General features: G+C 64.5%; 1 protein-coding gene across 1 annotated transcript in view; it reads right to left on the reverse strand.

The window, feature by feature from the left end:
- Positions 1–9,895, reverse strand: part of LOC125091126 (basic proline-rich protein-like) — a 64,371-nt gene extending 54,476 nt beyond the window's left edge. The window contains exon 1 of the mRNA XM_047714563.1: positions 9,431–9,895. Coding sequence (XP_047570519.1) covers positions 9,431–9,867 — 437 coding nt within the window. The 5' untranslated portion in view covers positions 9,868–9,895. The remainder of the gene's footprint in view (positions 1–9,430) is intronic.
- Between the last annotated feature and the right edge of the window lie 698 nt (positions 9,896–10,593).

The following is a 10,593-nucleotide window of genomic DNA, read 5'->3' on the forward strand; positions in this document are numbered from 1 at the left end:
GCCTCTTGCTCCTGGTGGCTGGCCTGCTGGTCTTGCCCCTCCTCCAAAACCAGGCTCCTTGTTCCCCAGGGCTCTCGCACTTCCTGGCCCTTTCCTCAGCACCCTCTGTCCCTGCCTCTGTACGGCAGGGCACAGAGGGACACTAGAGCCGAGCCAAGGCCTCCCTGAGGAAGCCAGGATTGTGGGGCTGAGGCCCCACGGGAGAAAACAGAGGCTCTGGGGGCCCCGTGAGTGGCAGCAACTTTGTCCTCCACGAGAACACCAGGCTCCAGGAGAGGAGGAAAGCCACCGCACAACCTGGGCCTCCCCCGCCCCGCCCCAGGGGCCTGTGACACCCCAGCCCCAGCATCCGACAACCGGGCTGTGCTTCAGACCCATTTGACAGATGAAAGCACCAGGCTCAGCCACCCCCCAACCCCTGACCAGCAGCCGGGTCCTTCCAGAAGCTTCTGAGGGCTCTCAGAGGCAGGGCATACCCTTCAGTGCAGATGGCGGGGAGGCCCAGGACAGGCTCACGAGACACATCCAGGGGGTCCCCGGCCCTTTAGGCTTCCAGGATGGGCGTGGGGGAACGGGTTGGTGGACGTGGCCTTTAGGGAGGGGCCAGGAGCCGACATCTGCCCAGCTGCTCCTTGGGGCTCCGTCTGCCTGTCTGCAGCCTCTCCCCATGGCTCAGACAGTGTGCTTTCAGGGCCCCCAAGAGCCCGCTGCCTGGATGCTGTTCTTCCCCTAACTGCCCCCCCTCCAGAGCCAGCTGCACGGTCCTCATGCCTGAGCGTGGGGCAGTGCATGGTGCCCTGCCCTTGTGTCTCTGTGGTTTTTAAACTAAAGGGATCTAATGACAGGGAGGTGCCTTGGCTGGATCCTGCTGGAAACAAAATCAGATTCTGTCGGTGAACATTGGGGAGCCTCCAGGCTGCCCTCCCCACGCACGTCTCCAGGAACGTCCCGGGCCTCCTGCCATACGGTGCGCATCTGCAGACACGGATGGCTCTCAGGGCCCCGGGCTTCCTAAACGCCAACCTGCAGAAGTAGCCACTGGAGGGGCAGACAGCAGAGAGCTGACCTAAAGGGGGGCTGCGGCCCACAGGCCAGTCTGCATGTGCACACCCTGACCCTCACCCCACAGAGCAGTGGGCAGGGCCTCCGCAGCCCCATCTGGGAGGCAGGGAAGCTGTACAAAGACCCCGTGCTCACTGCAAGGGGGAGCGAAGGCGAGATGCAGGGCTGAGCCCGGACACCCCCATCTGCTCTGACACCAGCCTGCTGGGCTATCTGGGCCTCAGTCTCCCCATCTGTTATACGGAAGGGCTGAATCAGAGGCACCATGGAGTGCCACGGACCCACACTGACGGCTGCTGATGGGGGGCACCAAGCCCCATGGCCGTGGGAGCCCATCCTGGCGGAGGGAGGTGCCCTGAATGGCATCCCCAGGCCTTGGTGTGGGGTCCGCACCTTCCCTGCCCAGCTGCCTGTGAAGGTCCCCCTCCCAGCTCCGCTCACTGCTCCCCCAAAAGCCTCTGAGCCTAGATGTCTGCTCCTTCCTTCTGGGTCATCCAAATGCTGCCTGCCATTTAGGGGGCTGGCCCGACCCCCCTTCTGGGAGCCCCCAGACCTAGGGCAGGGCAGTCCCCCAAGGAGGAGCTGGAGGCCAGCTCACAGAGGAGAGAAACCCTGAAGGCAAGGCTGGCCATTAATTCTGAGGAACTAAGTAAGGCTCATTGTCAGGCAGGAAGGGAGGCTGAGTCACAGACAGCTCCATGGAATAGCCCCAGGGTCTGGGCAGGGAGGGGTGGAGGCTGCCACTAAAAGGCCTCAGTGTGGCCTTGGCCCCAGTACTCAGACGCTGGGCCAGCCTCTGTGACTCAGTCTCCCCACTGCTCCCCCAAAGCAGGGAGCCAAGTTTTGCCCATTGTTGACCCTAAGAAAGCAGTCAACCCTACTGGGCCCCCGCTGCCCTGGGTTCTCTGTTCTTGCCTAGTCTCTAAGCCCGAAGCCAGCCTGGAGGAGGTAAGCACCTGGTCCTGCTTCCCTCCCAGGAGGATTCCAGCCCTACTCCACCCCCCTGTAGCTGTGTGACCTCTAGCTGATGCTAGACCCTTCTGGAAGATGGGCCTGCATGTGTATGTTTGTATGGTTGTGTCTACGATATGGGTCCCCACCCTGGACACAAGCCCCACCAATAGCAGAGCTCTGTCCTGTCGCAGTCTCGTCCCAAGGCTCCAGGCAGAGGGCACAGTAGGTCCTCAATATATTTGCTGAGCAAACCTTCAGGGACTTTTCCAGCTCGAAGGGCTGCCCCCATATGGCCACCAGGTCCCAGGATAGTCCCTATAACCTCTCCTCTTCCCCAGAAGAGCTTGGCGAAGCCAGGTCTCAGCCGGCCGGACTTGGGCAGGTGGGGTGGAGGGCGAGGGACAGGCAGGCCCAGAGAAAGGAACCGAGCAGCCACAGTTCCACGCCATTCCTGCTCCCCTCCGGGGCCAGCGGCTGGCACGGGGGGTTTGGGAGGTCAGGGGTGCACAGGGAACAGGAGCTGTCCCTAGCCATGGAGGCTATCCGTGCCCGCCCAGTAAGCCCAGAACCACTACACAGGGACGGGACCCCTTTACCGCCCTCTCTGCCCCGACTCACTCTGCGACCTCAGACAACAGCCCGCCCTCAGTCTCCCCACATGTACAGCGGGTGTTGGGATGGATGGCGGCAAGGTCCCTTCCGCGTCAGAGCTCCAATCCCCCCCACCTCGTGGGCGGCACCATCGGCCACACACCCAAGGCCAGCGGACACCCGAGCCTGTGTTGGAAGAAATCAGAATCCACGACAAACGTAAAGGGAAGGGCGCTGTTGGGGGGCACGGCGGGGACCGCAGAGATGACAAATGGATCCAGTGTCCGCAGCAATACCACAGCCGCTCCAGGTTCATGCCCGGAAATTTATGGCCCCATCACCCGGCCCTGGAGATCTATCTCCTGCCTGTCACTCATGGGCATTTTTTATCCTGCGTCCTCCCTCCATATGTATTCTCCGCCACCCACTTGGCGGGCATCCACAGGGTCGGTCTGCCTGTTTCCCACGGAGATATACGAACACCCCAAATCCAAGCAGCTTTGCTCAATTTCCCTGCTGCTTTGACATCCTTGGGAACAGGTCCTCTGCTAACTGGCCCTGGGCTCCTAAGGGGGAAGAGACAGTGGGTGGGGCAGGGGCCCCGGCTCCTGGGTGTTTAGAAAACCCCTCTGAAACCTACAACGGGGTGTGTGTGCATGTGTGCACACGTGTGCGTGCTAGAGACACACAGATGTGGGACCCAGGTTGACCGTTCCATTTCACTCCATTGATCTGAGTCACGGCCACAATTCTGGCCTAATGCTTCTTCCCTGAAACAGGTGACGCTGACGAGGAGACATTTAGGGTCCAAACAGTCAAATCCCGGAGTCTAAGAGAAGGTCCAGGCTCTGGCCCTAGGCTCTTCTAGGGACTACGACCACCTGTTCCTTGGGGGGGGGGGGGGCGGGGAGCAGAAGCCTCTCCCCAGCCCAGGTGTGAGGCACCTGCTCCCAAACGCATTTGGAAGAATTTCTGAGCTTTCCAGAGAGTTCCATGGGGCTGATGAGGAAAGGATATTGTTCTTCCTCCCTTCCTCTGGCCACAGGTGAAGGCAAACCCCCCCCCCCCCCACACACACACCCGGTTTGACAGGCCTTCAGATAAGGTGCCTATCTGGGCTTTTCTGAGAGTCGAGAATTGCTTGCTTTCGGCAATCCTACACAGGCGACCAGCCTATCACCATCAGGAGGGCTGCACAGCTGTCCCCAGGAGAGGGTCCAGCTGATGCCAGGAGCGCATGGCTCCCAACCTTTCTGATTCGGACGTTGTCTGCCCACTGAAAGGTGTTCAGAGCCCCCCCCCCCCCCAAGCCGGGGGCATGTGCCCAAGAATACAAGGAACCAAAGTGCTGGCTTGGGTCCTGGCCTGTTTCCAACCCCCTAAACCCAGAGTAAAGGCAGGCATTCCCTTCTAACAAGGCCCACTGTCTGGAGTTTGTCTCTCTAGCTCTGGGGTTTTCTCCTCTTCAGACAAAGTGGAGCACAAACCTGGCATGGGGCAATGATTCTGAGCACACCCCCCCCCCCCCCCGGCAAGGCTGTTCAGTTAAAAGCTGAAAGCTGTAAGGACCCAGGGCAGGGGAGGCCAGGGGGCTGCCTAGGTGGGAAAGATCAGAGTCTCTGTGGTTTAAAACAACATAGCCCCATTTTTTCCTTCCCTCTTGGCGCTGGGCAGAGGCTGGGGGTCTCTTTGGAGATGGCCCCTGTGAAAGACAGAGTGGAGAGGTTTGCCCTCCTAACTCCGTGCACTCTGCACACTTCAAAAGCTTCTGTCCCCAAGGCTTGTAGGATCTGAGACCCGGGGAATGCTCTCTGCACAGCCCTCAGCCCAATATAGCAGGGGAAAGGCAGCTACAGCTGCATCCGAGCAAGGACTCCATGATGCACCGGCCCAAAGAGAAGCAGTTCACACCTGAGGCTTTGCTGGGCAGTGCAAACCTGGGTTGGTCTCCCAAGCCTGGAGGAAAGGATTGCGGGGGCCCTCCCAGTGCTAAGCCTTCATCATGGTGTTTCCTCCATAAATTACACATTATCATCCTACCCCCATCTTCCAGATGTGATAACTGAGGCTCCAAAGTCATGTGCCTCCAAAGTCACGCAGGTGATGCTTGAAGAGTCTGATTTTGATGCCAGAGGCCCTCAAGCAGGTGATTCGAGGATTTTAAAAGATGAAAAGCAGATGCCTGTCTTTAGAAGCAGATTGGGGCAAGAAGGCTCAGCCGCAGTCCCCCAAAAGCCATGACAAGAACGGGTACTAGGTCGGGGGAGGGGTGGAGAAGATTCACCAAGTTCAGAGGCAAAGACCCCGACACCGGGGCTTCAACTCCCCCGGGGGGTACCGCGGACCGCGGCCCCTCCCCCGAGTACTCCGGGACCGTCCCGCCGCCGGGTGGGGAGAAGCAAGACGCCTGGAAGGCGGAAGGCAGACCCGGCGGGGATGGTGCCGCGGACACCCACCGGGGTCACGGACCCAAGGCCACGGAGGGTGGGCCGCTGGGAACAGCAGCAGCTCTGGGGCACACGACCCGCCGCGGACAGCGAAGGGTGCAGCCTAGAGAAGACCGAGGAAGGAGCAAGGCCACGCGAGCAAGCTGTGGTGCGACGGGAAGCAGCGACCGGGGCGGGGGGGGGGGGCAAGCAAGACCCCAACCCGGACCCCCGCTCCGCCGGCTGAGCCGCGCGCCCGCCCCAAGTTCCTCCAACTTTGCCCGCCACGCTGCGAGGGCGCACGGGGCCGGGGGCGAGAGGGAGCGCGCGGGCTCCAGTCCCGGGCTGGGCGCCCGCCGCGCTCGCCTCGGGCTCCGGGCGCCGCGCTTACCTGCCGCCGGGCCGCGCTCCCCGGCTGCGTCTGCCGCCGCCGCCGCCGGCGTCCTCCAGGCTCTAACTTCGCTCGGGGGATTGAGATTCCTCCCCAGCTTCGCCCATCGATCCGCGCGCGGCCCCGCCCCGCGTCTCCCCCCGCCCCTCCCGAGCCCGCCCGCCCGCTCCCCGCGGGAGTCAGTCTCCGAGCCCGCGCCCGCCCGGTTCCCCTCCCTACCGGCCGCCGGGCGGGGGGCAGGGTGCGGGGGGGTGCAGGCCGGGGAAGGGGGTACTAAAAAGCGCAGGAGGGCTGGTTTCCTCGCGGTCCCCTCCTGCCCTTCCTCCCCCATCCAGGTGGGGGCGGAGGGCGGCGCGCGGGTGGGGGAGCGCGCGACTGCTGGTGACGGCCTGAGCCACCCACGACCCCCACCACATGAAGCCAAGCCAGGGCGTTCGCAGGCCCCGGTTGGGCCCGTGGGTCCGGCCCTCGTCGGGAAAGACGGGGACCTGGGCGCAGAGAACGCGGTAGGAGGGGGGGACAGGTAGGGCAGCCCCTCTCCCCAGCCCTGGCTCCCCTTCCTTCTCTCACTCACCCCCACCTCTGGGATGACTCCGGGGGTTCTCGCACACTCTTCCCGTTCAGTTTGACCCTCACAACCTGCGTGTGGAAGCCCCTCTTCCCGCATATTACAGGCGAGAAAACGGAGTCAAGAGGGACCCCGACGTTTGCCCCACGCCACACAGCCCATCCAAAGCAGAGGCCGAGGGGCAGCGTCGGCCCCCAGGACAGAGCCTCCCGACCCCTCCGGACTCCTGGCTCCAGCCGGGCAGGCCTGGGCATGCCCCTCGGCCAGCCAGGTTCCCAGCTCAGGGCCCTCTAGCCCGCTCCAGTCCCCTCCCGGGCAGCGCCCCCTCCCCGCTTCCTGTCCCCGCCCGCCTATGATTCCCGGCCTCAGTACCCCCGGCACGCTCTCCGCTCCCCGCCAGCAGCTGGGCAATTCACCGAGCATACAAAAGAGTTGACTCAATTCAAAGGCAGCAAATCAAGATAAATCCTATAGTGTGTGGGGACAGAAGAGGGAATATGAATGAACGTCCACAGCACAAGCATGTCCTATATGGACTGGCGAGTCACCCCCCGCCAGCCCTGCCCAGGCACAGAAGGCTGACCAGGAAGCAAGGAGCGGGTTCTGAGTTGGCCACCCCCTGCCAGGCCAGAATTTGTGCTTTGTAGCCCCCTCCTGCCTGTCTGCTGGAGCTCCGTTGAGGGTAGATGCATAAAGGGGGTGTTAGTTGGTGCCCCTCATGGGGGGTCAGTGTACCCCACTCACATATGGCTCCAGGGTCAGGGCTGAAGCATGGGGAAGAAGGCTAAGGGGCCATTTGAGCTGTATGTAGCCTTTCTCCTTGGGCTGCCCCCTACCCACACTCCTGTCCCAGCAGGTGCAGGCCAAGGGCAGCCCCCCATTTATCACCAAATAGGTGCTGGAAGCCTCAGATATGCCAGGCCTGAGCACAGGGGACAGAGAGGGTGGTGACAAGTCTCCCCTCTCCTCCCTGCTGTTCACAAGGTCTATCTAGCTGCCACTTGGAATGGGGCAAAACTCATCCTCCCCCAGAGGCAACCCTGGTCCCTCTTAGTAGGTCTCAGAAAGCAACCTTCTAGCCTCTGGCCTCACTCTACACAGAAAACGCACAGCAATGAACGGAGATCCCTGTGCAGCCTTTCTGAGGCAAACCCCTGCCAGTGATGACTGACCCCTCCCTTTCTGACTGATTCCTCCAGACCCATGCTGGCCAAGCGGCTCTGGTTCCAGAAGGATAGGCAGGCTTTTTGATGCACGTCTCCAGTGTGCCAGGGACTGTGCTAGGCTCCTGCCCAGACTTGACATCAGGACCTTCTCACTACTCTGCTGTAGCAAGGGCTATGATCCCATTTCTGCAGCCTGCAAGCAGAGGCCAGAGGCCTCAGCCCGCCCTTGACCCACACTGGCCATCCCCGAGGCAAGTATATGTGTGCCCAGTGTCGGAGCTCCGCAGAGGGACTCAGAGGTCAATGGGGGGGGGGCAAAGAGGGGGACGGGACTGAAGTCCTCGCTGGAAGGTCCCTCAACTGCAGGATCCTAGAATTGGTGGGGAGGCACAGAGGTTTGGCGGTGAGGCCCAATGGCTAGGGTCAGGGTCCTTGCCACTGCACACCCCACCCTGAGCAGAGGCTGCCACTCCGGCTGTGACCTCGTCCCCTGAGTCTCATCTGGGTCGCCCCTCCCCCGTGGCCTTGCCGATTGGCGGTCTGCGTGTAAGTCATTAAATCTGTTACAGAGACGCCGGCGCCGCCACGAGGACATCTGTCAGGGACCCAGGACTGCGATCCACGCCCCCTACCCCACCCCCAGACCCAGAGGAGGGGAAAGGATGCGACACCTCGCTCACCAAAGCTGAGATTGCCGAGAGAAGCACGAGAGCGCTGGAAGGCGTTGGGGGTCCCCGAGTTAATGGAGGGGGCGGGGCCGGTAGCCAGCCCTGGGGACAAAGACTCCCAAGCTGCTTAGACGCGAAGAAGTATTCCATATTCCCCATCCCCCAAATCCTCAAATCCACTCAAGCTCGGATCTGAGTGTTGGGATGGGGTGGCGGCAGGAGACGGAATCCTCCTGGGCCTTCGGGGGTGCGTGGAAGAGACGCTAAAAGAGAGGCCCCCAGGACACTGCCTCCACACCCCCAAACCCTCTCCGGAGCTTCGCGAGTCCCTATGCCCTCCACATTTCCCCAAGGCTGCCAGCGGCGACCACCCCACTCCCCACTGCCCCTCAAATGGGGCGGCAACCGGCCTGCAGGGTGGCGGGGCGTGTGTGAAGGTGTCGTGGCTCACTGTGTAGGCTGGGAGAAGAGGCGCTGATGGGAGGAAATCCCCGCTCATCCCTGGTAATCTGGCCCCAGGAACCCCACACCCATCCGGCGGAGGAGGACTCTGTTGGGGACTGTGCTCGGATCGCGCCAATCTGGCTCGGCCCCCGACTGACTGGGCGGCCACAGGCCACACCGTGCAGTTTGGGAAGAGAAAAAGTTGGGGGGGCGACACCCCGAGACCGGGATGGACAGGCCGGGAGTAGAGCAGGGAGGAGGGGGCGTGGAGGGAAGAGCGACAGGACAGAGACGATGAGAGCCGGGAAAGGAGCCAGTTCCGGGCCTGGGGTCCCGCCCCACCCCGCAGCCAAGCCAGCTTCGCAGCTTTCAGGGCCTGGAAAGGTTCGGGTCACAGGCTCCTATTAATAGCTGCGAACCCGGTCCTTTCTCGGCAGCTGCGGGCAGAGCAGGGCGAACGGGGGGGGGGGGGGTGTCCTGCAACACCCCTCCAAGGGCTCCAGAAGCGCGGGGCGGAGCGCTGCTTCCCCCATCCTGGCTGCGCGAAGGCTAGGCGCCTTTAGTCTGCTCCCTCCCCGCCCTCCGCTAAGAGATGGGGTTCTAGGTTGGGGGGGCAGTCCCGGGGCCAACTTGGGGCACCGCGGCTACCAATACGCACTCACAAACAAGACCACCCTGTCCCACTCCCTGCCCAGCCCGTCCTTCGCTCTCACAGCGCTCAGGAAAGTTTTGGGGTCCCCGAGGCGCCTCCTGGCCCGAGGGGTCCGGCGTCCCGGGCCTTCGGGCCGCGGCGTCGGAAAGGGAAGTTTGACCGGCCGGCGCTCGGCGACCGCTAACTTCGGGTGCGCCCGCCTCGGAACCCAGGGTGTGTGTGTGTTGGCGGGGGTGCCCCGAAACCGCGGACCCAACGCGCCGCAACCGAAGCCACACGAGCGGGGGGACTCGGCCCCGGCGCGGACGCCCAGGACAGGGCGCGGGGGCTGGAGCGGCCCGGGCCGCAAGAGCCGCCGGGGACCCCGCGCCCGCCCCCACTGACGCCCGGGAGAGCATCTTCCCCGCCTCCCCCAGGGGCGGGGACCCACCAGCCCCTCTGCTGCGGCAGAGGGGACCCCCGCCCCTGCAGCCCCGCGCAGCCCCTTCCCCCACCGTCCCCCTCATACCTGGGCCCGGGTGCGGGCCGGGGGCTGGCGCCACCGTCGCCGGCAAGCAGAGCGCGCGCGCCCAGATCCCCGGAGCGCGGCGGCGGCGGCGGCGGCGGCGGCTTCCCCTCCTTCCTCCTCCTCTTCCTCCGCCGGGCTCGCTGGCTCCAGACAGATCTCCTCCCCCTCGCGCCCTGCCCGCCCCTCCCGGAGCCCGCCGGGCTGGGCTCGGCCTGCGACCGGGAGCGGAGCGGAGCCGGCGGGAGCCGGGCTGCGGCGCTCACTGCGTCAAGCGCGGGGCGAGCGCGGGGCGGCGGCGGCGGCGGGGACCGCGCGCTGCGAGCCCGGGGCCGGCCCGGCAGGCGGGGCGGCGGCGGCTCCGGCTTCGGCTTCGGCTCCGGCTTCGGCTCCGGCGCGGGCGCGGTATCGGCCGCGGCAGCGCCGAGATTGTAGCACATTCTTTCTGAGCGTGATCGAAGGTTTCCTGTAGGAGCCGGAGCGGGGAGGGCTGGAGGAGGGGCGGGGGACGCGGGCGGGGGCGGCCGGAGGGCGGGCGGCTGTGTGGCTCCCGCACGTCGGCGGACTGGAGGTGTCCCGAGGGGGCCTCGGGAGGGGAAGTTGGATCGCGCCGTGGGGGCAGCGTGCGGAGCCCAGAGGCTGCCTCGCCCCCTCCTCCTGGCCCGCCCCGCGCGCCCTCGCCCCCCGCCCCAGGCCACCGTTTGGAGCTGAAGCCCCCAAGGTCTCGGAGTCGAGACTTTGGGAGGCGACGGGAGGTAGGCACCGGGGAAGGAGGGTGTGCACGCGCGTGCGGACCCGGCCGTGTGCACACACACCCGGGAGCCGCGTGAAAGTTGACCTGAAGTCAGACCCTGTGTGGGCGCGCGCGTCCGCGAGTGCAAATGCACAGCCCGCAGGGGCGCGCGTATCCGGGGACGAGGAGGGCTAGGCACGTGGGGGGGCGGGGGCGAGAGGGTGGTCGGGCTCTCAGGGACGTGCCCTCCCCCAGATAGTTGATCTCCACCCCAGCGCTCCCATTGCTCACCCCCACCTTCAGCTGGGGAGAAGGTGGGGGCGCGGGATCACCCAGGCCCCTTCCGATTCCCGGAAGGTTCCGTTTGGCTGACTTCCCTCCCACCGATCCCCCCTTCCCCTTCATTCGCCTCCGGAATACCCGGGGATCCGAA

This window comes from Lutra lutra, chromosome 18 (assembly GCF_902655055.1).
Source record: "Lutra lutra chromosome 18, mLutLut1.2, whole genome shotgun sequence".
NCBI classification, from domain to species: domain Eukaryota; kingdom Metazoa; phylum Chordata; class Mammalia; order Carnivora; family Mustelidae; genus Lutra; species Lutra lutra.